We start from the raw sequence: 26885 nt of genomic DNA on the forward strand, positions 1-26885 counted from the left end.
GCACGAAGGGGCCTGAAATGCAAAGAATCCACTCTTAAAAGTGATTTGATTTTTCACTGTGTCAGTTCTTGCAACGCATTTCCTCCAAGATCTGATCTCTGCACGAGCCTATACATTTATACTGAAAAGTGTTCAAGTAACATGACCCCTCCAAGATAACCTAATACTACTTTAGATTGATTTTTTAATAATCCAAATCCCGCATGGTCATCTCAAATGAGACCTTTCCTAATTGGGATATGTCCCGGGGGTAAGACCTTAAAACTTAAATCATGCAGAGCCCCCCCCCCCCCCAAAAAAACCCCCAACATATATATATATATATATATATATATATATATATATATATATATATATATATATATATATATATATATATATATATATATATATATATATATATATATGTATGTATGGATGATGACCAATCATCTGACTTAAATGCTCGTCTTAGTACACACGCAATCGTAAAACGTAAAACGCTTACTTGGGCCTTGTTTCCGAGTTGAATATTCTTATAAAATTGTTATAATATTGCTTCATTGGTGGATTTTTCCTCCATCCGTGCCCACTCGCTCGTCAGGAGGCCGCCCATGTCTCCAGCTTCCGCTCGCATTGTAGGGTGGTCCAGAAGAAGGATACAGCGGAGCGAAAATGGGAGTAGAAATTCAGACTATAACTCCGGGTGACGGTGAGAATTATGTGACTTGTTAAACAGCCTAATATTGTTTTTATCCCGAGAGTGTTCGCTTCATTATTCTGCCACTTTTCTCTCTGTTTTCCTGTTTCCAGGGCGGACTTTTCCGAAGAAGGGGCAGCGCGTCGTGGTGCACTATGTTGGTGAGTGCGGAGGCTGGAGCTCCGAGATTTGGATGCTCTTTAACGTTTTGAATGTTTCCTCTAGCCCCTACCTGGGTGAAAGGTGTCTGATTGGGTGAATTGTGAGCCAAGTTAGTTTCATCTAACAGTACCCGAGTGTCCATTGCTTCTTCTGCTGGTTAGCATTGTAGCTAGCTTCTGTTAACAGACTGACTATTTTGACTGTTGGGCTATCATCAGCTATTCTGATGCTCGCATACTTTTATTATACCCCCGGTCTTTTAAACCGGCCAGAATTGTCTTTAATTGAGGGAACGAAGAGTAGTTAAGTTCGTTGAGCTGAAGCCTCCTAACGTAAACTATCCGGGAACCCGTTATGCTAACGCTAGCATCACGGCTAAACAGTTAGCTCATGTTGGAGAAGGGTGCAGAAAAGTGGGATTAGTTATCAACAAGCCGAGCTCTGTGTCGAGTTAGATATTCAGACATGTCTAACCAGCCTTCGGACTCTTATTTCATCTCCAGGCACACTGGCAGACGGTAAAGTGTTTGACTCTTCGAGGTCCCGGGGCAAGCCGTTCAAATTTAAGATCGGACACCAGGAGGTGATTCGGGGATGGGAAGAAGGAGTAGCCCAGGTGAGCAAGATTTTCGCAATGAATACCTTTATGCAGGTATTACTTAACTAGCTATGTTTTCCTTACAACGGCTAAAAGTAACGATTGTGATCTTTCTCTCTTGGGGGGCATGAAATGCTTTTATAGTTACGTTTAACTGCGTTGCTTATATTGGGAGGTATTTAGCCCAATCTCAGCTGTAACATCTGTCAGTAGTGACGAGTATGGAAATAAATTTGTGTTACTCCAGATTGATGGTATTATTTTTGCATAAGTGGGCCTTTTTTAGCCTCTTTTATTAGAACTAAATGCATCCAAATAGCACTCACAGCTCTTTTAGTGGTTTCAAGTGATGCTGGAGCATCTCTGCTCTCTTTTCTTCATCCTCTATCTGCCTTTCCTGTTGCTTTAAGTGGCACAGAGCCTGTTCCAGCTGTTAACACGCTGTTATGATACTTTGCCACCATTAACCCAGTGTAATTTTGCAATTATTACTGTTAGAAATGATTTATATTTAATGATATAATGCTGTGATGTTTGTTCTGTTGTTTCCCACTTGTGTTTTATTGAACCATGTAAGATTTTTGGGGATTTTGCACGATCAGATGGGTGAACAAAAGACCTATTATGCCCACTTTAGTCTCTATATTTTTATTCATGGGTTCTACTAAAGTAGCTATTATAGGATTACAAGGGGTGGGTGATATAGCCTTAAAATTATATTACAGTTTTTCACAAAAAATTGCAATAACAAGAACTGCGATGCTGGAAAAATGTAGTAAGTTACTGTCGTTGATGGCACACTTCCTAATTTCAAGTGTGAATGTACTGAAACAAGTTGCCAGCAGCAGCAGCATTATGTCCAGTGACACAGCATAAATCAAATGCAAGCACAAAAGTAGCCTAGGCACTTGTTCTTCCCTAGAAAATTTAAGTAAAAGTATAAAAGAACTGCTCAGTATTTTAGTTTAACAATAACTGAATTAACTCAGTCTCATAACTGCTCTGAAGCTGCACAGGATGTTGTGTCTTTGGTCAAGCTTTTTATCCTTCTGCTTAAAGTCCTGGTTTTCCACCACGTAACCATGTCAGTAATTTCTATCCACTGCTTGTGCTTCCAGTTATGTGGTGTGAGGCTAGCCAGCGATGCTTGTTGAAGTGATCTGTGGACATTTGGGTTGCACATCATGAGATGTTAGTATCTGCTTCTTTGTAGCCTGGTTGCACTTGGTTGTCTGTTTTTGCCACAAGTGGTGAAACAAGTTTGTTGTTTTCACCCGCAGCATGAATAGTTTTCTTGCATATTTTGTAAAACACTGTGTTCTGTTGGAGGTTATTAAAGTTTTTAGGTGCTAAATCGTTATTGGAGGATGACCCATGGCTGTCGCTCCCAGATAGGGATGCTTATCGTTTAGGTTTTATCCGATACCGGTGCCAAACCGATACTTTTGAAACGGTGCCGGTGCTTAAACGGTGCTCAAACCGGTGCTTAAAGAATGGAGAACACAAAATTGGTCCAAAAACCTCTCATGTTCAGCTGTTTTTTTGTTTGTTTTTTTTAAAAAAGATAACAATGTTAGCCTTTTCTGCAGCTATAGGGCATATATGGTATCACTCTTGGCTGGAAGCAGTGCTTAAACAATGGAAAAAACACAAACTTTGTCCAAAAACCTCTCATGTTTAACTGTTTTCCACTTTTTCTTTGGTCATTTTAGCCTTTTTGGCCAGGGTGAAGGGAGTATCTGCCATCAAACAAGAAGACAGCTGCATGTAACTACAACGGTGTTTGCTAGTTCACCTTACATGCATTAATGTAATAACGTGGTTAGCCTACTCAACGTAAATTACACACGAACAACATTAAGCTACTGACGCAGAGAAGAACGGCTGCTGCTGCCATCATCATCCGTCATCATTTCTGCTACACTGGCAGGGCTAGGGGCCAGGACTCTACTCTTCGGGTTTTTGGGGGATGTTGCTAACTCCGGGTCCGATAACAGGCAACCCACCCGCAGTAGATGTGCTCGGTGTGAGGTCTCGCAGCAAGCTATCAAATACGGCGCATTTTTCGGCTTTAAAAAAAACAACGCTATGCGTCGCCAGGTGTTTCATCGGGTTTGAGGTGTTACCTCCTTTCACAGTATCACAGTATCAGCTTAAAGCACTTGCTGCAGGCTGCTGAGTTTGCATAGTTTGCTGTGAAGTACAGCCAGACTTTTGACCGCTTCACCTTGGGCATTTTTAATCTGTAGCTCTGCTCTAAAAGAACGTACGTACCTGGACCCGCCTACTATCCTCGGAAACGTAAAATGATTGGCTAGAATCTAAAGTGTATCACAGCTCAGGAAAAAAAAGCACCGAAATAAAGCACCGAAATGTGCGCTGCTTTTCGGTCTGGTTACTACCGTTTATGTCACAACCAGTGCCATCATGGCACCGGATACCGGTACCCATCCCTACTCTCAGACATGCCCATAAACGCATGGTGTTACTATAGCAATGATATAGGTATATGACAAATTTTATATCATATAAAAATTATCTCTGTTAACTCTGTTACTGCAGATTCTCCATTCAAGATAACCCTTGTTTATCATATACTGACCCTTGGTGCAGCCACTCATTTCATCCTCCATCTGAAACAAGCTGTTTTATGTCCTCTCACTTTAAAGCAGTGATTTTCATAATGTGAGGTGCAATCATCTCAGAAACATGAAGTGAAATAGATCTTTGTAATTTAATTAATTAAATTATTTATTTATTTATTTAAACATGCTACTGTGATTATACTGTGCCGGAGCTTTTGCCTCACATTGTTTGTTTGTGCGCTGACCTCATAATAAACATTATCCACCGCTGTAACTGTACATATCTGACAGAAAATAAGAGGAAACATGATCACTGCACACTACCATTAAACTGCTCTCTTATGATTGTGACATGCTAGCTTTCCCTGGCCAAGCTAACGCTGAGCCTTGTTTTCATTTCCTTACTCAAAGAAGGGCTAAACATGGCTTATTTAAAGCTTTGCTAATCTGTGGATTTGCAGGTTACTCCTGTTTGTGCGCCATCTACTCTCAGCGTCTTAAATGTCGCTCCCATAAGTGTTCTTTGTCTAATTTTGTTTTTCAATGGTGGTTGGAAAACGGCTCGTTACTGCCACCTTCTGGCAGTAGTAAAGCACAACATCCTCCTAGCTGCTGTTAAATCTGAAAGAATTAACTCCAGGCACACATGGTTACATAATTCAGTTTTGTTTCTTCCCGCGCGCTTGCCCATCCTTACTAATAATGCCTTTGAAAAACGCAGTTCAGCATCACCACAGACTAACATTATGAAGACGAGTTTATTGGATTGCCGTTGCATTTAACTGCATTAGTTTAAGATAAACAGAGCCTGTACTATTAAGAGGCCTTTAAATAAATCTATTACTTAGTTCGATTGCAGCAGTAGTGTTTGATTTCCATCTTCTCCACAGATGAGTGTGGGTCAGCGGGCAAAGCTTATTTGCTCACCAGACTACGCCTACGGCAGCAAAGGTCACCCAGGGATCATCCCACCAAATGCCACTCTCACCTTTGATGTGGAGCTGATTGGTCTGGAGGCCTGAAACTTGTGCACTCAACTTTAATTCCACTCAGATTTTCAGGGTGAGACGTGTTTAATAATGTGAATATTCAACATGATTAGATTTGTAACACCCGGCGCAATTAGGGAAACACATTACTATCGCTCCCCACATGCTTACAGTGACTATACAGTTATCTTTTATTGCTTATGTCCAGAGATTAAATAGTATGGATATAACAAGCTTTAGTGTCAGTAATCCACTCTTCCTCTCCTTAATCACAGCTCTGAGCTTTTTTTTTTCCTCTTCCCCCTCACTGCAGGTTGACTCCTATCTCGGGAACATGGAGGAAAAAGGTTAACAGATGATTCCTGCTCTTGATTCCTGCATAGGACCTATGTCTGTTGTTACACTATTTCACTCTCCTTTACATTTATATACAAGTTCTGTTTTGTCACTTGCTTTAAAATGTTATCCCTTATACTTTAGATTCCAGACAGTAATAAGTCATAGGCCATCTTATCACATGTATTTTGTCATATACTGCTTTGTATTTTTATGGTCATATTATTTTTTTTGACTTCAAATTGACTTTATTGCCGCTGTTTGACTGACTAAATGCGTCTGCCACCAGGACCATGTTTTAAGTGTCATAAATACTGAATGAGTCTCATTCCTGTGGCTTTGTGGCCTTTACAATAAAATCGTATTGATTGCGGGTAATGAATTGTCTTGATTCAAAATAAGAATAAATTGTTTGACACAATATTTTTATGAATTACTTTTGTTATGTACTCTAAAATACAAAAATGCCCAGAGCATGTCATAATCAGGGGATCAAAAATCAAACGTTTTCCTGAAGAGCGTTAGAGGACCTGGAAGATGGTCTTAATTTATGAGCCAAATATACCTGCTTGCTTTAATATCCGCAGCTAAAGGGGAAAAATTTTCCTCTAGGAATGGCTTATTCGAATACATTAAAGAGTGATTTTTAAGTAAAATGATGTTTATTTCTCCTCAGAGTTATTCTGTGTCACTTCATAGCCCTTTTTTTTGTCATTTTAAGCCACAGTCAAACAGGCCCAGTGACCCTGGCAACCAGCAGTTGTTAGGGAAAATGTGCATTCTCTGATGCAACCACGTAGGGTATAAAAATGTTAAATTCAGCTTTTCAATGGATGCTGCAGGATTCTTTAATTTGTCAACTGGCTTCTAGGCCTGTTACTGGGGCTTTGCACTGATGCATGAATAAGGTGAGACTCTACAGGTGAACAGGGTATAAAATACCACCGTGTTATTTCCCCCAATTAATCTTAAGTAAGGAATATTGAGTGTAATACTTTCTAAGTCTTAGTTTTATTAAAATATTCACTTTTTTTTTTTTTTTTTTTTTTTTTTTGAGCAAAAATTGGACAAAGCTCAGTTTTTGATGGCTGCTTTTTACAGAGCTATATTTGTGTTTGTTGGTTTTTGTAATGGTCTTAAAAAAATAAAATTATTGTTTTTTCTGTATTCCAAACTTTGAGTTAGTTTCATTCTCTTTCTAATGTGGCATCAATTTTTTTTGTTTCCATTGTTTTTGTGGTTGTTGGAATATTCTTGTTTCATTTTATTGACAAATTAATCAAAAGATTCTTTACACAGCATATTTTTGATATATTTTCTTGTTTCTCCAGACAGAAAAAATGACCTTTTCACCATGTTTTCAGGAATCAGATTGATATATTTATAAATCTTTAGAAACTTCAATAATATAACACAGAATCGAGCTGGGGATTTTAAAGAATGTAAGTGCTACTTAAATGGAGATTTCTAGGCTCAGAATACAGAAGCTACTTTGGGCTGTTCCCTTATTCACAAGGGGTCACCACAGCAGGTAGCTCCACGTTTGGTTTGGCAGTTTTTATGCCGGGTGCCCTTTAATGCTGCAACTACAAAGGGATTTCTGTGTCCTCCCAGGACTGATTGGGGATTTTTTCACCTGTTAGGTGAATGCATCAGGCTCAGAATATGTGAGAAAAAAAATCAAAGCAACCTTTAAAGATATACATTGTAAAAATGTTCTTGTAAAACCTTAAGAGGTAAGTTACTATGAAAGTTCCCCTAATAATTATTGACATAAAAAAGGTTTGGCATTGCACATTTCCCGAAATTTTATATTTAAATATGCAGATGAGCTGATGTATTATCTAATATGCATTCATTTGCATAGATAATGCAATGGAGCAAAAAGTGTTTCTGCCTGTAATGTCTCGCCTTAATAATTCATATTATTATGTCTCACTAACAAAAGAAAATAGAAAACAGAAGCATGTTTTATTTCCAAGAACAAAGGAAACAGTATTTTTTGCAATATTTGGCTGTTTCTAATGACTGAAGTGACACTGAGCAAATACAAATACATAAAGGAAATACTGTTGCTTCGGAACAAAAGTCAAACAAAAACGAATAGCGTGAAATTTGAAGATAACATTGTGCGCTGCTCCAACAGACTTTATTATACAGTAAAATCGTCTGCTTCTTCCTCACGCTGAACCTCTGATTAAACTTCTCAAAAACCTCACTGGAAGGATCCCTGAAAGCCAAACCTTTGTTCTTTTTGCATAATAAGGCTGAAATCGGTAACTACATTTACAGCACGTCATAGTTTGTGATTACAATTGAGTCACATCAAAGGGCCACTTGAAATAGATACATTATAATATTAATGCTCAAACACTGATACACTGCATTAGGCTTGACTGCAGTACAGTGAAAGAAGCCACAGTTGATGCCAAAAATAATTATGTTAATTCTTTCTAGCAGCTGTGCAGACATCTTTTCTTTTTTTTTTTCTTCATGTAAAATCAGAAAATATATACCTGTATCAAACTGTTATCTCTTTACAAATTCACTAAAGTGCTCTCGCGACTCACGCCATTCATCTGTGTGGATCACCGGTGACTAAATCTCCAACTTTCCCTCTTTATCTCCTTAAGATACAATGTAGATAAATGATCTGAGTGTGCGTTAAAGGATGGAGCAAATCAGACTCTCTCTCTTTCACACACACACACGCGCACACACACTACGCTAGTTATCTTTAAGATCCAAAATGTAATAAATGTTGTCCTTATAAAAGTATTTTTCACAATTTAGACCTTTACATTATCTCCATTATGTAAAATAACCTTGTATTAAGCTGCAGATTTCTGCTTCTCTATCCTTGGTCACGGATGCTCTTCCTTATTCATGTGTCCCAGCAGGATTGAAATGGAGTCTATACAGTTTTCCTTATGTTGTAGGAATTTAAAAAAATCATCCATCTGTCTGTTTCACTCTCACTAGAGTCAGTTCACATCTTTGCTTCTCAGAAAGTCCAAAACCTTTTTTCCTTGTTTGTGATACAAAAACGAATGCTTTTCCTCTCTTTTGCACCCACACCCTGTGTGCTCTGTTTATTAACTGCTTCTGAACACGTCACAAAAGAGCTGACTCTAACGTACTTTTCTGCTTTGGTGAGGCATCAGTGATGCCAAAGGAATTTCATGACTGTGACTCTCACATTCTCTGTGAACAATTTAGAAAATGTGATGAAGAAATTAGAGAAGCATTCAGTCACACACTATTTCTCTTATTTTCATAATGTGTACATTGTTGCTCTGAAGGCATCTCATACTGAAGGGGCTTTTTAATGCAAGCAAGAGTCCAAACAAACTGTGGGTTACATGCAAACCGCAATAAAGAGAAAACCACTTAAAGTGCAGGCAGTAGCAGTAAATACAGACTATATCAGTAAGGAAAGTATTTGATGTACAACTAATCTTTTGTTCTCTAAGGCAAAGCATGATCACAGACTCTAAAAATCTTATAAGTTTTGATATCCAATGCGAGGTTGAGACTGAAATGTTATAAAGTAAAGTCAGTGTTGTGCCTGGAGAGGTTTGGAGTCTTTTCTTAATGCCAAACGTGGCTGAAAGTTTCAGATTGATGTTGTTCCGTTCATGCTGGCGGGTCTGCGGCCCCTGCCTGCACCCTGACGTCGAAGTGAATGGAGAGCCACAGCACAGCAACCTCTCAGCAAGGACCCGATGTGGTACACCGGCATGACCTCCTGTGGTGCTCCTCGGCATAGCCATGCCATGGTTGGAACCACCGGCACTGCCAAAGCCAAGAGATCTACTAGGAAGTACCGGCTCCAGTGGCACCGCTGAGCGGAATGACCTTCTTCACCAGCTCCTCCATTTTCATCCTTATTGTCTTCTTCTATCTCCACTACTGTAGCTTCCTGCTTAACTGGTAGTGGAGCTATAGGGTGGGGCTGGCAGGTCTGAGGTCCCGCTGGTTTGTCCGGTTCTGATGGCTCTGCATTGTAAATATACTGAGGAAGGGATAGAGGAGGTAAAGATGATGGAAATCGGTGTTGTTCTGATGGGGTTATGTCTGCTGAGACTAAAGAAATTACACTTGGGCCTTCTGCACTGCTTTCTTCACAAAGCCAGGTCATGGTGGGGCTGCAGGCCTGGGAGCGGACCTCTGGTTTCTTCTCTGCTGCAGGAACAGGAATGGGGTTAGACTCAGTAGCAGAGACTGCAGCAGCCGTAACCGGGACTGCAGCAGCCGTAACCGGGACTGCAGCAGCTGTAACTGGGGCCTCCTCCTGAGGTAAGTGCAGAAACAAGTGATGGTGGGGGAGGTAGGTGTGTCCACTGCACCTGCAGCTGCTACTGAGAGTGTGGCAGGAGTGTGAGATTGGCAACACAGCCCCACCGCTGCACAACCTTTCATAGGTGGAAGAGCGTGGCACAGCTGGGGGGCCTCGGATGTGGCTCTGTGCCGGCAGCTGCTCTGACAGCAGGGCCGCCTCCAGGAGCAGGTGAGTTTGTCCTGCTGTTTGCGATGCTCCGCTTGGCTCGGGAGCACTTGAGCCGCGCTCCAGCTGCAGAGCCTCGCTGCTCAGTCTGGAGTGGGCGGCGCTGCGGGTTAAAGTGCTGGCTGGGGAACATCCACAGGAGCGAGACTTCCCACCTGGCCGACCTCCCTGCAACCCTGAGAATGGCTTGTGGTCATGGGAGTCTTGTTGCCGTACACCCAGGTTGGACCTTACCGACTCAACCACCTCCTGGAGATGCTGGATCTCCTTGCGGGCCTCTTTTAGGGCTAACTGGGCCTCGACACGGTGGCATTCCTCTTCTATCCAGTCTTCCTGCATCCTGTACAGCTGTGCCCTTAACTCATCTATTTCACAGTCCCTGATGAGGAAGTAAAGATTTTTGAATAGCAGTTATTTTTGCAGAGTCACTCATACACAGACACAGTGTAGGGAAGCACTAGGGAAGTGCAGAAAATGAAATAGCATTCATACAACAACAACTGCAACCACAACAAGGAAAGTAGGCGTATAGAGAAAAAGACTAACCTGTGCTGTAGCCTTTCCACATTTTCCCTCAGTCTGGCTCGCAGGTGTCGTATACACACCTCCTTCTGTTGAAGGGGTGTAAGGTACTGCTCTGGGGTCGGGGGCCTGATCCCATGGTTGTCGCTGCAAGCTGTGTGCTTCACCTGACGTCTGAATCACACGTGAATGAAAAAGGTTGGATTTAATCACATATGATGAGTATAAATTGATAGCTGACTGACAGTGAGTAGTAAAGTATAGTAGCATTAAACAGAAATCTGGTGATATAAAATAAAACACAAACCAATCCAACAACCTTCCAATAAACCCTTACTCTAGATTAATATCAGCCAGTTTTTGCTGACATTGTGTCAGCACTGGTAATTCAGTTCAACAGTTATTGCAGAAGCCGAGGGGTCCTGAAGTCTCAGCTGGCAAATCCCCTGTAAGAGCGTGCCAGTCCGACACAAGACTAACACATTCAGACAGTCAGTTACATCCATGGCTTTGGGCAATTCCGTGTGCAGTCCATTGAACTTGAATGTTTTATGAGAAGATGACTGAGTATAAAAAGATCTGGGGTAATTTTAGTAACATTTTGGTGTCTTATTTTCCGACTGTTAGACTACAGGAGTGTAAGTTGCATGTTACCTGGGGGTACTGGGATAAGTCCGGGCTGTAGGACTGCCCTCTGGTGGCCTAACTCGACCAGGGTAGGTGTGAGTACTTGATGTGTCGCTGTGGGAATATCGCCCGCTGCCGCCACTAGTTCCCACCGAGCGCCTTGTTGGGAGATCAAATTATTACTTAATAATATTATTATTAATAATGACAAAAATCAGATTTCAATCAGCACAACTATAATCGTAAGAGGATTTTTATTTCGATGTGCAAAAATTTATAACTGGAGAAAATTTAAAAAAGCAAACATCAATGGCAACAGATACAAGACAGAGTCGAGACGCACATTCAAGAAAGAGCTGGGGTGGAAGTGGGTCGCAAAGCAGCTTGCAGATATGCAGCAACTGTAAGCAGGCTGAAGCAGCTTAAATAGCATGCCCTATATGAGCCAATTTGATGTGTAGAAAGATAGCTGCTGAGCTGGTAGGTGCTGATTTGCTGGGGTGACAGCTGAGCTTGAACTAATGCTACACTCAATACGTAATATTTTTTGCCATTTGGCTGAAAAAAAAAAAGAGAGAAAAATGAGAAGAAACAGTACCTGCGCTGACCTGAGGAGGGCTTTCGACTCGGAGTTAGAGACATCGATGTGCAAAGGAATGTCCAACGTCTCCACGGCTCTCTCTAGAGAGGGACACTAGGAGCCCTCAGAGCTGCGCTGTAATCACCGTTACAGACACAAACATATCACAGGTAAAACCAGCATGAAGAAAACTGAATCCCAAAACCTGACAAGGAGCGTGTTTTGCTTCTAAAACACTGTGTCTTGTGTGCGGCCATTATGTGGCTCTAGGCTGGAAGGCAGTGACAAAAGTCTAACGCTAACATTTGTAAAATAAATAGTCTAGGCAGCAGCAGATAAAGCCTCCTTTCTCTGCTGACACAAAGGCGACACAGTAAGTCTACAATCAGCGCAGCTGCCTCTCTCTACGTTGTGTCCTCCCTGTCTGCAGAGCTGCAGGCAAACATGATGAAACTTCACATTAACTGCTATAAAAAGCTATAAAACAGAGACAAAGCCTCACTTTTGGTGGCTGGCAGAGTCAACAGTCACTGAGGTTATCAACTGTTCACAAATACTTAAATAGTGGAACAGAGATGGTTCCTGCATGTGTTTGTACTATTGTAATTTCAACTGTGTTAATCTCTATATTTAATTTAATATATTTCATTCCTGTCTTCTCCAACATGAAGGTTTGAATCAGTTTGAATCCCTTCTTCACAACAGCAGGTTTAAAATGTTAATGTCAGCCGTGGTATTAAAACTCAAAACAACCTGACTACTGACTGAAATACTGGGCTGGCCCACCTTTTGCCCTCAGAACTGACTTATTCCTTGCTTTCCTTCCATCTTTCAGTAAGGTGCTGGAAACACTTCTCGGAGATGCAGCTGCTGCAGATTTGTTAGCAGGACATTCCTGATGAGAATCTACTGTTCCACCCTAACATCCAAAAGGCGTTCTATTGGACTGAGATCTGATGAATGTGCAGGGCACTTGAGTACAGTGAACTCACTGCCATGTTCAAGAAACCAGTTTGAGATTATTTCACATGGCGTGCTATCCTGCAGCAAGTAGCCATCAGAAACTCAATACACTGTGGTCATAAAGGGATGGATGTAGTTAGCAACAGTAAGTGTTCCAAGAAAATATCACCCACATCATTGCACATACACCGGCATGAACCATTAATACGAGACAGAATTATTTCAATCTGCTAATATCCGATTTTAGTGAGTTTGTGTGAATACTAGCCTCAGTTACCTCTCCTTGGCTAATAATAATAATAATAATAAGAAGAACTTTGATGTGTATAGCATTTTCAAGATACCCAAGGACACTTTACAAAAGAGTAGAAAGCAAAAAGGCTGGCAGGAGTGGCACTTGCTGTGGTCTTCCGCTGCCCTAACCTGTCTGCTTCAAGGTTCAACATTTTGTGTTTTCAGAGCTGCTCTTCTGTATATATTATAATATAATGAGTGGTTATTTGAGTTACAGTTGCCTTCCTCTCAGCTTGAAGCAGTCTGGCCATTCTTCTCCGATCTGATTCTCCTCTGATCAACAAGAAATATCCACCCAGATATCTCCTGCTCACTGGATATTTTCTCTTTTTTCATTAATTCTCTGTAAACCATAGAGATGATCATGTGGGAAAATCCCAGTAGATCCTCAGTTTTAGAAACCAACAACTTGAGTTTAAAATCACTTAAATCTGCCTTCCCTCCTCATTCTAATGCTCAGTTTAAACTTCAGTAAGTTGTTTTGGCCATGTCTACATTCCTAAATGCACCGAGATCCTGGCTTGTGGTTTGGTGATGAGATATCTGAGTTCAAGAGTAGATGAACAGGTTACCTAACAAAGTAGCCGGTGAGTGTATATTGGATTGAAAGCAAATATTGCGTATTGACTTTTTCAGAATTTAGACTTGTTCGGTTTATTATTATCAGATATTTCATAACTGCATCTTCCCTAACTGTGATTGTAAATCAGGCTAAGTATTTACTAATTTAAGCAGTTTGATACATGTTGATAATGAAAAAGAATCTAAATACATATACATTCCCTGAATTTAATTATCCCATAGGTAAAAATATTGTTTTTTCGCAGATAAATCACTTGTATAATCAAGGTGATCTAATGGTAGCTACAGCCCATTTCTGTTCAGCCCAACCAGCAAAAAAAAATCCAAGATGAGGACAAAATGTTCTCATCTGTTTTCAGAAGTCTCACAGCTCTGCGTAAAGCTTAAGGAAACCTGCTGATCCACGCTCAAAATGTACCAGCAATTCAGGCAGCTGCAGACACAACAGACCTGTAACACTGCCGCTAATGAAAAGCGCACCCAGCGAGCCGGAAGAGTCTCATTGTGCCCTATATTTAATTTCTAGGACGACGAGGCGGGAAATCTCACCTCCCTCTCCTACGTCTGCGCAACAAGTGCTAAGAGCTGGCGAGAAATACGCAATCATCTTACGTAAGTGTGAGTTTCGGTGTTCACTGTGTAGGCGAGCAGCATCAAACAGCCGGTGCATAAAACTGTACTCAAAGCAGCATTTAGGCACTCTGCAGAGGATCCAGGAGGTGGGGGATGCCGGGAATGTTTCCGGATAAATATCACAAGGAGAGATGGGGACGGTGCGCTTTGTCCTTGAGTCATCATTACGGTATTGAATCACATGATTTTCAACATCTGTCGCCTAAAATAAGACGCTGTTAGATAAGCAGTTAAAGAAGTCTCATCACTTTCGCATGGCCAACTGACTGCAAGCGAGTCCCTAAATAGGACACCCAACACCCCAGCAGGTACTTTCTACCGAAGACAACGCTTCTAATCGAAACCGCTGACAAGCACATTTCGCCCCAGCTGTGTCCTACATACGATCATGTTGAGTAACCGTATGATACGGTTACTAAACAAGGGTATATCACCATGTCTCTGAAGCTCAAAACAAACGTTCCCTGCAGACACAAAAGACCGACAACAACCTGCATGTGAAGCGGTACCATTTGGGCAGGTGGCAGCTGTGCATCGCGGAAAAGCCTCGGTTTCTGCCTGACTTAACGGTCCCCGGTGGCAGCAAGAAGAAAAGATGCTGGTGGTGCTGATGAGGGTCCATCCTGCAGCCATGAAGCCCGCAGATTAATGAGGCGACTGCGTCTGCTGCATCGCTGCTTCTTAAAGTGACAGCAGGGAATCATAAAGCCTCATCCGGCAGGATGTACCCGCATGTCTCCGTTTTCTGACAGGTGAATCCTTTATTCTAATAAAGACAAGCAGGCTGCTGAGCTCCCTGTTCAACAACCCAGCTGATGGACGGACTTGCAGAAAGAAAATCATGCTCCAATTCACAGATAAAGCAAAGTTTGTTTGCATAGAACAGAAATAAATACAAGTCTGTGCTTTGATATATGCATTTACTTTAATGCAATCCACAATGCTTCAGCCAATACAAGACACAGCACGAATAGAGAAACTTCTAAATTTTCACTACTTAAATAATTAACTTTAACAACATATTTCTACCTGCTAAAGAGTCACGTTAAATACTTTGTTAAAGAAAGTTTTGAAGAATGAAGAACAGCAACATTTCAGATAAAACAACAAAGAGCTATGTGACATTTTTTTTGTGTAACTGGTCACAGAAATAACTTCTGAGATCTTGTGTCTGGAATAAATATACACGACAGAAAAAGCAGAAAGCAGACTAAAACATATAGAGAATTGAATATGTAAAATCAGAGACCTGATAAAACAGTCTGGCCAAGCATTTTAGGAAACGTGTTCCTTTACTGAAACCCAGAACAAGCAAACATATAAACAGAGTAATATGTGTTCATTTAATGCAGTTTATACTATTTATTCCAGAAGCTTATTTCAGTAACTTTAATATAATCTTATCAGAGTTAAACAGACACAGTGATTCTGCGTCATTTACAAACCCAAGCTGGCATGTTAGAAGACTGACTTCTGCTTTTTACTAATTGTAGAATTTGGGTCCAGGTGTGGCAGAGATGTCCTCATAGGGAGCGGTCTGACACAGGCGGAGGACTTCTTGTTTTTTCAGGACGAGGAAACAGAAGAAGGTGGTTGCAGCTTGCCAGCGACTGCTTCCTTCACAAATTCCCTGCAGGCTGAACGTGGGGTCTTTGCTGTCATACTGGCTCTGCTGCAAACACAAACACACACAGACAAGAGTTTAATTTCCTGTACATCACCCCTAATCCTCTCCCATCCCTCTCATTGTTAAATTCCTGTCCACGCTGACTACAGTTTCTGATATTCAGGGTTAAGTAGGGCATGGTGCAGAAAAACACAGTACAGGGTGTCCACATTTAAAATAAACTTATTAAGTAAAATTTGATTGTCAACTAATTTTGTTACTAAATGGCTGCGATCAGATGTGCTAACCAACAGACCAGCAGGTCCTTTCTTTTTGGTAAGTATAAACAAAACTTAATCCCTTTACATTTATGTATATGTTAATTTTCTCTTTTTAATGCATGGTGAAGTTACATTTCTGGATAGTAACAACTCAAATAAGTTTCAGAAAGAGAAACAGAGACGACCCCGGTATGCTAAGCTTTTTCTGGACTTTGCTACTCTCCTTTAGGTCAAGAAGATTTGTTCAGTTTTATTCTAATTAGTAAAAGGATACCGTTAAACAATTCTTGAATACAACATCTCCCTAAGGCCAACAATGATATCCAGAAGGTGGTGAGGTTATGTTATTGACATTGGGACAACTTTCATCTTGGAACCAGTATTCAAAAAAACCCCAAACCCTTTCCTAAACCTGGAAACTGGTTAGTGATTTCCTGGCAACCAAAGGTTGCTAGGGAAAAATGTGTTTTCTTCACATAGTTTCGAGTGGTTGTGGGAGGCTGCTCACACTCGCTAGATAAAATTGGTCGCAAAGAGGACACCACACTCAAAACCTCCACGTGACTGATTTTGAACAATCAGATGTGCCCTATTTAGTAGGGGTGGGTTTTTATAATCGATTCATCGATTAAAATCGATTCTGGCTTGGATAACGTAAAATCGATTCATTAAAATCCTGAATCGATTTTTTAATATAAATTTATTTTGCCCGAAATGCCAGAATCTCTGGTGACATCTCACAAAATTTCAAGAACCACCAAACAGCTAAGACAGTAAATGAGAGCAGGTACACGGATTCTGCACAAAGACAAAACCCGCAGATCAGAATCAGTGAGATGTCGCCTTTCTCACGCTCGGGGCTGAAAGCCGACAGCTCGCTGATTCTGATCTGTCGGCGGTCCGCGCTTTGTGTTCACGCCCTTTATGCGCCGATTCTAAAGCTGTTAGTTTGATGTCTCTCCAAACAATATTGACCGAACCAGCAGCAAAAGAAGATCCAAACTACGCTTCACATAAACATCGTCATGAATTCACTCTGACTTTTCCTGTTTTGCTTCCACCGCGATGCACAGCTCTCTCTCTCTCTCTCCCTCTCTCTCTCCCTCCCTCTCTCTGTCTCTCTCTGTCTGTCTGTTTTCTGCATTATTCGCTTGCTTGTTACGCACAAGTCTACTGTTGTTTACAGCGCTGTCGGCCGCTGTTTTTTTCCCTTTTACTTACTTCCGAAAAGAAAACCTAATTTCTGCTGTTCAATACTGAACAAATTTAAACTTTTTAAAATTATTCAAAATGCAAAACGCCGTGTCTCTAATAAAACCGCTGTAACTTCAGAGGTAATGTTCATATGTTGATTAATGGTTTTCTTTCGTTTTTGATGTACTGCAGAATATTTTTATAAAATCCCAGGCCAGGAAACTCACCTTCATGTTTTTCTGTGTTTTATCTTCAGCTACTTTGACACAAAGGCATCTGCTGTGATGCTCACACCTGTGATAAAGTCTTGCTTGTGTCAGCTTCCTTTTTATTGATACAAAAATATGTAAATGTACTGATCTGAATTATAATATTTCTGACTGTCAAAATTTCCCAGATTTAAATCGAATCGAATCGTGGATCGAATCGATTCGGGACCTTGTGAATCGGAATTGAATCGATTCTAGAAATCAGTGACGATACCCAGCCCTACTATTTAGACCCTCAGTAGCAGGATCGCAGATGTCAAGCCAAGACTGTTAGCTGTCATTTACTCAACACTGAAATGTTTGCAGAGTAATCAGGATGTTGTTATCATATCTATACCATAACAGTCAGGTCTGAATTTTGTCTCGATCATGCGTTTTTCAGGAACCAAGTACTAATGTTAAGTCAGCTTATGTAACATCCAAACTGAAATTAAGTAGACCCCATGGGACAAACAACACTCCTGTGTCCTGAACATGCATTCTTCCCATCTATTTTAATTCCAGTTACATCCAAGATGGAGTAGCTGGTGCGACTTTAATTCTAATGTCCAACCATTTATTTTTAGAGTCTTACTTTTAGAGCGTTCAGAAGCTTCTGTGCTCGCCTGGTTATCCTCCTCTCCTCAAAGTCCTGGCTATTCAGCATAGACTGGAGGTAAGAAAGGCACCATATTTCAGTCAGTGATGCTGGGCACATCGCCAAGGCAGGGTGGGAAATGAACACCCGCCATCTGTCAAGTGTTAATAGATTGGAGCTCATCTATTGTATTAGCTATTTTCACACACAATCATCCATTATTAGTTCACTTTCATTCCACAGTTAAGGTCGGTGAGAAGCAGAGGTTGGCAGAGGACAGTTTCCTGCCCTGCTTCTATTTGTAACTGTTTGTGTCTGCAAGCACCTGAGTGTGGAGGGAAGTTGACTGCGTGCTGTGCTCCAAGTAAGGCGGGTGGACAAATATGGAGTCTTCAGATGGAAGTGATGGATGAGTAAGCTCTGACCTGTTTTCATCCTGGTAGAAAGAGCACAGATTATGAGCTATGGACAATGAAAAACAGTGAAAGCAGGGGAACTATAATAAATATATATATTTTTTTTTTTTACGTAACATGTTAATACTTACTTGTGTGAGCTGTGAGTAGCTCTCACGCTGGCTGTCGTTGACGTGATCGTGTTCAGTCAGCTCAGTGTTGTGTGTTTTTTCAGGATCAGCTGATAAATCCATGACACTGACTTCTGTAGTGAGGGCACTTCGTTCCCTCTGAGCTAAGGAGCAGGACAAAGCACATACATTAAAAACAATATAGCACCAAATCACAACAACTGTCACCTCAAGGCGCTTTATACTGTAAGGTAAAGACCCTACAATAATACAGAAACAACAACAACAAAAGAAATCTATGAGCAAGCACTTGAAAGCAGTGGGAAGGAAAAACTCAATTTCAACAAGAAGAAGCCTCTGGCAGAAACAAGCTCAGAGGAAAGATCATTTTATTATAATCTTTCCTACTTTCTCCACCATTCTTTTGTCTTTTTACCCTTCTGCCTCTCAGCTTTAACTTTGTTATATTACACATGTACTGTAATAACAGAAACAACACCATAGAAATGAATAAACAAACATAAAATACCTTTATGCTCTTCGTGGCGCATCTCCTCAACATCCTCACGTACACCACGGCGCTTCACTTGGAAAAAACTCCTAGCAAAAAGCTGGAAATGTAAAATGTGACATAACATTAATAGCAGGGATTCACCTTTGTCTATGCGCCAAAATGCAAAGTTTAATCAAAATCACCTCATAAAATCAAAAAGCCTTTACTTGATTTAAACTGGCTTATCTATTATCTTCCCATGCACCTCCAGAACGCCTCGAGCACGGCTGCTATTTTGAGACCACTTGGTGGAAGTCTCATTGTGTCCTCTCGCACTATATACATCAGCAATGAATGCTGGATCTCCTGCAGCGTGTCAAAATGAGAATCCTTTAACTGATTCTACATTTTGTGCAAGTGAAGCAACTCACAGGGAAGCAAATTTGGCAAGTGACAAGTTATGATTGCTTCAGTGTAGCCAAAAGTCTCTTGCGTTTGGATCAAACCGTGTATTTGCAGTAATCATTACAGCCTTTCCACCGTATGCCCTCCCTCAGATAACTCAGCGATTTTCAGATGAAGACAATCACCAGAAAACCCAACACAAGCTAAAGCAACAAGCATGTTGCCGGTCCCACTCGTGATGCTTTTGGTCTTTCGGGCTTTACCTGAAAACTAGTTTTAGCGATCGAATTCACTATCATTACCAAAAGTTACATTAGTTTAAAAGACAAATGAATGATTCCTCTGTAAATACGTTTAAAGCTTGTCGTGAAATTGCAGAGTGCTCAGCTTAAATAGCAGCGCTGGAAGCTGTCTGGAAGTGGACCAGAAAAGGTTTTTGAAGGCGAAAATCATTTATGTGACTCCCAGAAAAAACAGACAATAGTGGTGATATTATTGTGGGATTAATATTGTTGAGAATGTAGCAGGGTTTCACCTCCTTTATCTGGAGCGATAAAACAGTGGAACACGGCTGTGCAAAGAGTTTATCTGCACCTCCGCTCTCTTTCCACTGCATTAGCTGCACAGTGGGCGGGGCCATGTCCAAAGGAGTGACCAGATCTGAAAAGTCAGAAAGCTGCTTTCTGATGCATTCGTTGCTCAGCTCTTTAGTCTGATCCACCACCAACTTGCGTTTCCTCTTCCCCTTCTTCCTCTCAGAGTTTGCTGAAGAAAAACAGTTAACCATACAAGAGTTTATGTGAGAAAAAGAGTGGCATTTCAGCTGTTCTGATGTGAGTGGCTTTTGATTGGCATGCTTGGTGCTTACGAGTGATGGGCACAGGTTCGAGAGCAAAGGCCTCCTCATTAGCGAGCAGGGTGGTCTGATTCGCCATCGGGGTCTCTACTTCCATGGAATCCGTTCTGTTAGCATCTGCCAAACATATGGGCTCTGTTCAGAGCAAACACAGCTCTTTACTCTCTTAATGAACAACACAATTCCCTTGCGCTGCTGTACAATCAAGCGCATATCACTTGCAGCTGTTTAAATTAAATTGAAAATGTGATTTAAATAGCTAATGTAAAATACAGTCACAATGAAATATCACCTTGCTGATCATATAAAGGCGAGCTCGGCAGGTTTTCATTTTGTGGATTCTCCTGGATGAATTCTGTGGCCTCAGCATTATCACTGGACTGCGCCAGAAAATCTACAGTCAGTGGAGGAAAAAATAAAACATATAGTTAATATGTTTTAATTCCATTTTAATTCTGATATGTGAAAAAGCAAAAAAAGAGACCATCTGCAACCATACAACCATTCATTATTAAAAACTAAAAAGCAGATAGGAGCCATGCCGTGTCTCAAAGGCTATTTATTCTTTGTGTTACAGTTCAGATGTCGGATCCCTGAGAGAATACAGGAACATGAGTCCTGTCAAGGACCTGAAGGCCCAGACAGACCGTCTCCTCTCACAAACACCAAAGCTAATAGCAGATGTGAGCAATCCAGGTCAAACATTTCCGTTTATAACCAGGACAAGGATTGCAAACACCACTGGAAAAAGGAGAGCTTTGATTGAGTTTATAGCATATCCTGTGACATTTTACTCAATCACCTACTGCAAGAATGGTTTATACTCCTTTTTTGATCTGTATGCATTTGGTGACAAAACACCAATTTTTAATGGCCTGCTGAATACTGATATATTTGAAAGAATATTTTCTGGCATCACAACTTTACAGTAAAGGTAACACTAGAGTCAGTCAGTATCCCAGAGAGGGATCTGTTTTTAAATGTTCTTCTGGCTAAAAACTGACTGTAAACTGATCCTCATCAATTCACGTAAGACTACCGAGTAATCAGCACCTCCAAATCTGAGGAGTTTAAGTATCTCGGGGTCTTGTTCACGAATGATGGGAGAAGGGAGCGGGAGATCGACAGACGGATTGGTGCAGCGGCTGCAGTGATGCGGACGCTGTACCGGTCTGTTGTGGTGAAGAGAGAGCTGAGTGTAAAAGTGAAGCTCTCAATTTACCGGTCGGTCTACGTCCCTAACCTCACCTATGGTCACGAGTGGTAGTGACCGAAAGAACGAGATTGCGAATACAAGCGGCGGAAATGGGCTTTCTCCGAAGGGTGGCTGGCCTCTCCCTTAGAGATAGGGTGAGAAGTTCAGCCATCCGGGAGGGGCTCAGAGTAGAGCAGCTGCTGCTCCACATCGAAAGGAGCCAGCTGAGGTGGTTCAGGCATCTGACAAGGATGCCCCCTGGGCGAGGTTTTCCGGGCATGTCCCACCGGGAGGAGGCCCCGGGGCAGATCCAGGACACCCTGGAGAAATTATATCTCTCGGCTGGCCTGGGAACGCTTTGGTGTTCCCCTGGATAAGCTGGAGGAGGTGGCTGGGGAGAGGGAGGTCTGGGCTTCTCTGCTTGGGCTGCTGCCCCCGCGACCCGGCCCCGGATAAGTGGAAGAAAATGGATGGATGGAATACCGAGTAAGTCAAATCCTCGGTCCTCATCCCCGAATGCATCTCCATGTTGAGCCAAGCTCTGGAAGCTCACATCCATCAATACATTATGATAACTTTGGCGCTCATCTCCTACAATCAACGACAAGTAAGGGAAGAAATTAATAATATTCTATGACAGAATGAAATCAGGCTCAACAGAAACAAAAACAATGACAACTCAACTTAAGCAAGAAAACAACTCAGCTCTTACCAATGTCTGCAAAGTTTAGAAAGTTATTTCCAAAGTCCTCTTTCAGAGTGATTTCCTCCAATCGACACTGGTTCAGTGAAAAGTGGTCCACAACATCTATGTCACTGGTGTGTGGACACAAACAGAATACTTATTCACCAGGTTTAAATAAATAACAAGTAATTAAATTATGTATGATTGCAGGGCAGCCTTACTTTAGGAAGTCAACACAGAATTATAACTTAGAAAATAGGTAAGTCCACAATCAGCCTTATATTTTTTTATATATTTTATATGAGCAATCCTTTTATTCATATCCTTTTATATTGACAAGCATGTCATAAAAATCAATTCTATAAATGACAGGTTAGACGTGTTGGAGAAGTGAGGAAAACAGTGCCTGGGGTCTGGAAGCTGGGGATCAAAGGTAGTGAAATCTTCGACCAAGGTAATCGCTTTTATTGTGGCCTCAAGCCCCTCCACCGGCAGATCTGTCTGACCTGGTGTATTATGAGAGAAAGAGCATGCAGGTAAATTAAGTTTTCACACCATAGGTTTGATGAAAGACTGTTTGCTGTGATCGTGTACATGAGAAAACCACAAATCAGCTCAAGTTCTTGGGGTTGAAAACGTTCCTTCTTAAAATATGTTGGTTAAGCACTTATGTCATAAATGGGATACGGTCTGTTACCACTTTAGATACATATAAGTGAAACTAATGCATTCTAACACAGAGCATGTTTTCATAAATACTCCTTTCATGAATATTGCAATGTGCCATTTTTGTTGAAGCTTTTTGCTGCATTACAAATAAATGGCTAATATAAAATAAATGATTACATGGTTGGTTCAAAAACAAACAAAACAAACACACACAGTCTTATGTACCATACACTGTAACTTTAATAAACCCAGGATTAATTGTAGGATTGTTAGACTGGATTAATCGTATTAAAATCTGAATGAAATTTTTTTTACATGGCAGTTAATCAATTTCTGAAAACCATCCTTTCCTTATTATCAGCCGGTAAGACCATTTCCCACACCGATAAACATAAACTACTCTACACTCTTTTTATATTGCCAACACTTTACTCACTTTTAGTCACTTACAGTTATTTATTTACCTTTTAGTCACTTTAATTTTAAAACTGTGTATATACTGTATATTCTGTGTATTTATTATCTCACTCCTATTGCCTGTTTATGCCCTGTCCTCATCTTCAACATCACGCTGCTCTGTTGTATCTTAATTGCCCCTTGGGGATAAATAAAGTCTTTCTGATTCTGATCAGATTGTGAAATAAGTTTTGGTTCTGCTAAAATTCAGGTTTTAGCTTTATTTATTTACGAGGAACTGTCACATAAACTGTACAACAATAGCTGCTCCGATTAAAAATATTTTACAATGTTATTCTGAAAGAATTTAAATTATTTAATGCACACACACAAACTTCAACAAGGCGGGGTTACCTGGCCTAAAAGCTGTTTTAATCTTAATCAGGGCATCGCTGCAGTCTGCAAGGAGATACTTTGCTTTTCTGGAGTAGATTCGAACCACACCAAGGAGCAGATGACCAGATGTCCGCAAACCAATTCTCACCTACAAAGAACACACAAACTGACGTCTCAGACTCACTCTTTATATAGTTAATATAAAAGATTAACTAAAACTAGCCATTAAAAAGCGTTTTAGTTATTTCAGGGATGAAATCATGATTATTTAACTCAAAGACTAAAAAAAAGTGTGTTTATTTAAACTTAAAAAAGTAGACACCTGACACTCATCTCCACCCTGCCTGTGCTCTGTATAAACCCAGAAAAGGGAAAGCAATAGTCTTTATCACTGTGGTTAAATTTGTTAAGAAAACTATTTGTTTAATAAGACTGGGATGTCTGATTGTGTTGTGTGTCAGCTGCCTTCACTGTAAAGTTTCACGTTCATATTGTGTTATCTACTTTCCCATGGGAAAATACCTCCTATACTCTAATAATTAAAAAGACAAAAAACAAAACAAAAAAAACAAACAAACCCCAAACTAAAAATAACATAAAAACCGAAATGAACCAAGCAAATCCACTTTAGGAACTGACTGAAACTAAACGGAAATGAAAACAGTTCAAATAGAATAGAATGGTCCTTTATTGTCATTGCTCAAGCACAACGAAAAATCATAAAGCTAATGTCAACATAAAACTATAATAACTGGCTTAAGTTATCCCATAATATGTGGTTATGGATATGCGCTTTGAAAACGTTTACCTTTGGTGAAATTATTTCTCTGATAGTTGTTTCCAGGTTGCATTCAAAAACATGGGCCTTTGTTAGCTTCTTTTCCCAGTGGGCTGCTAGCCAGATTTTGGCTAGTGATCCGCGCTTAGAAGTGAAGAGTTGTGTGTAGAACATCATGTTGGTAAGTTAGCTGTCACCTGTGAGGGAAATATCAATGTTTGTTTAATTATGTTTCACGTCTCGGCTGAATTTTCTCATGCTGATTTAGCTAAGTTTAGAAAATAGGTGTTTCCTTGACCGCTAACTAAGCCTGACTTCTACTGTCAATGTCCTCTAACGAAGTTAGCTAAGAGTTAGCTACGAAGCTGTAAGCCTATCAGAATTTTTTCAAGTGAGTTTAACTTCTACTGTTATCAGTGACGCTAAAAGCATAAAGGGGTTATAATAATTAATTTTACACAAGCGCAGTAAAGGCCCGATACAAACACAGCCGCCTACCTTAACTTTGAAAGTGCCGCCTTTTGACATTGAACAGCATAACACCGCCAGGGGTTATTCTGGCGCCATTTACGTCAATTAAAAAACAAACAACAACAGCCAGTTGATATAAATGGCCACAAATATTTTTTTTTTTTAAAAACTACTAACATTATAAAAGTACCTGTGGTATTAAAAAAAACAAGAAATCACACATTTCACTATTCAAGCTTAAGTTGAAAAGAAATTCAGATATTTAAATAATTTTTAATCAATTATTCATAAGAATACTTATTAGAACAGCAAAAGAGTGCTTTCCATTAGTTATGTTCATTGTCATTAAAGTTAGTCTTCCTCTAACAATACTGGTCTCTAGCTGTCTAAGTAGTGCTCAAGGACTTTTGCAAAGTGCAACACAATTTCAATTTCAATTTTATTTATATAGCGTCAAATCACAACAAAAGTCGCCTCAAGGCGCTTCATAGATACAGAGAAAAACCCAACAATCATATGACCCCCTATGAGCAAGCACTTTGGCGACAGTGGGAAGGAAAAACTCCCTTTTAACAGGAAGAAACCTCCGGCAGAACCAGGCTCAGGGAGGGGCGGCCATCTGCTGCGACCGGTTGGGGTGAGAGAAGGAAGACAGGATAAAAGGCATGCTGTGGAAGAGAGACAGAGGTTAATAACAGATATGATTCAATGCAGAGAGGTCTGTTAATACATAGTGAGTGAGAAAGGTGACTGGAAAGGAAAAACTCAATGCATCATGGGAATCCCCCGGCAGCCTACGTCTATTGCAGCATAACTAAGGGAGGATTCAGGGTCACCTGGTCCAGCCCTAACTATATGCTTTAGCAAAAAGGAAAGTTTTAAGCCTAATCTTGAAAGTAGAGATAGTGTCTGTCTCCCGAATCCAAACTGGAAGCTGGTTCCACAGAAGAGGGGCCTGAAATCTGAAGGCTCTGCCTCCCATTCTACTTTTAAATACTCTAGGAACAACAAGTAGGCCTGCAGAGCGAGAGCGAAGTGCTCTAATAGGGTGATATGGTACTACAAGGTCATTAAGATAAGATGGGGCCTGATTATTTAAGACCTTGTATGTGAGGAGCAGGATTTTGAATTCCATCCATCTATCCAGAAAATATGGCCTATTTTCTTTTTCCTTTTTCGCTGCTCCCTTTAATAGTCGCCACAGATCATCTGAATCCATCTCACCCTAACCTAACATCCTTCTCTCCCAGGTAAACTAATCTACCTTAACTACCTCTACTCCTTGCAGCTTCACTCTGACACATCTCTCCCTGTCATTTGCACACATGTATTTTGTCTTATGTCTACTGACATTTATTCTTCTTCCCTCCAGGCTGTTTGCCAGTTGCTCCCTACTCTCACCATAGTTCACATTGTCATCTGCAAACGTCATACTCCATGGAGATCCCATATGTTAAGTACCTAAAGTACTCTTATGCCCCAATCACCACTACAATAAAGTTACCAAGACATACATATATGCAAGTACTCCATAAAACTGCCCACTCCCAATTCTCAACTTTTCCACCAGTCCCAGTTGAGAGTACTATTTAATATACAATATAATGTTTGATAATGTATGATAACAGCATGGAAACAACTCTTAATTTGTTATATGTAAGTACTTTCCTCAAGGAGAGCTTTAATCTACATAGAATAGAATAGAATAGTCCTTTATTGTCACTGTACATGTACAACAAAATTGTGGGTACTGCACACCAACTGTGCCAGAATAAAATATAAATAGTAGACAGCAGGGATAAATAGCAAACAGGAATCAATCAAGAGGGATATATATACAAAACAAGGGAATATATATAAATAATAGAAAGTCACACACTGGAGAACAAAATAGTCACAGAGTGCTTGGAGGTAGTGCAAAGAAAAGACTTGGTCTGAATAGAGTCCGTGTGTGAGTGGCCTGAGTGATAAGGTTACTCAAACATTGGCTCAGATTGGTGAGGTGCGTGTGCGTGGGGCGTGGGGGGATAG

At 40.6% G+C, this 26885-nt stretch overlaps 3 protein-coding genes across 9 annotated transcripts; 1 reads left to right on the forward strand and 2 right to left on the reverse strand.

Moving 5' to 3' along the window:
* The first annotated feature begins 555 nt into the window (after nucleotides 1–555).
* On the forward strand, nucleotides 556–6516 carry fkbp1aa (FKBP prolyl isomerase 1Aa). The gene is made up of 5 exons (XM_086276236.1): nucleotides 556–691; nucleotides 793–840; nucleotides 1345–1457; nucleotides 4915–5086; nucleotides 5327–6516. Exons 1-4 carry the CDS (start codon nucleotides 655–657, stop codon nucleotides 5044–5046), a joined length of 330 nt encoding a protein of 109 aa, XP_086132362.1. The 5' UTR covers nucleotides 556–654; the 3' UTR covers nucleotides 5047–5086; nucleotides 5327–6516.
* Nucleotides 6517–7248: 732 nt separating this feature from the next.
* snpha (syntaphilin a) lies at nucleotides 7249–14726 on the reverse strand. 3 transcript variants are annotated; one of them, XM_086276228.1, is made up of 5 exons: nucleotides 14567–14699; nucleotides 11604–11720; nucleotides 11033–11164; nucleotides 10403–10552; nucleotides 7249–10235 (listed from the first exon to the last, which is right to left on the reverse strand). In XM_086276228.1, exons 2-5 carry the CDS (start codon nucleotides 11645–11647, stop codon nucleotides 8966–8968), a joined length of 1596 nt encoding a protein of 531 aa, XP_086132354.1. In that variant the 5' UTR covers nucleotides 11648–11720; nucleotides 14567–14699; the 3' UTR covers nucleotides 7249–8965. The 3 variants fall into 3 exon arrangements, with proteins under 3 accessions (XP_086132354.1, XP_086132355.1, XP_086132353.1); XM_086276229.1 differs by having other exon boundaries at nucleotides 14549–14692; XM_086276227.1 differs by lacking the exon at nucleotides 11604–11720 and having other exon boundaries at nucleotides 14567–14726.
* A 237-nt stretch (nucleotides 14727–14963) lies between these two features.
* rad21l1 (RAD21 cohesin complex component like 1) lies at nucleotides 14964–25013 on the reverse strand. 5 transcript variants are annotated; one of them, XM_086276234.1, is made up of 14 exons: nucleotides 24882–25012; nucleotides 24414–24580; nucleotides 23624–23753; nucleotides 22551–22650; nucleotides 22172–22275; nucleotides 21943–22050; nucleotides 20557–20658; nucleotides 20277–20351; nucleotides 19944–20173; nucleotides 19040–19121; nucleotides 18532–18674; nucleotides 18310–18420; nucleotides 17982–18056; nucleotides 14964–15729 (listed from the first exon to the last, which is right to left on the reverse strand). In XM_086276234.1, exons 2-14 carry the CDS (start codon nucleotides 24558–24560, stop codon nucleotides 15541–15543), a joined length of 1596 nt encoding a protein of 531 aa, XP_086132360.1. In that variant the 5' UTR covers nucleotides 24561–24580; nucleotides 24882–25012; the 3' UTR covers nucleotides 14964–15540. The 5 variants fall into 5 exon arrangements, with proteins under 5 accessions (XP_086132360.1, XP_086132358.1, XP_086132357.1 ...); XM_086276232.1 differs by having other exon boundaries at nucleotides 20277–20354; XM_086276231.1 differs by having other exon boundaries at nucleotides 20277–20381.
* Nucleotides 25014–26885: the final 1872 nt, after the last annotated feature.

This window comes from Aulonocara sp. 'chitande type north' Nkhata Bay, linkage group LG20, assembly GCF_057382095.1.
Source record: "Aulonocara sp. 'chitande type north' Nkhata Bay isolate Kocher_YH1m ecotype deep benthic linkage group LG20, A_spYH_male_GT1.1, whole genome shotgun sequence".
Taxonomy (NCBI): Eukaryota; Metazoa; Chordata; class Actinopteri; order Cichliformes; family Cichlidae; genus Aulonocara; species Aulonocara sp. 'chitande type north' Nkhata Bay.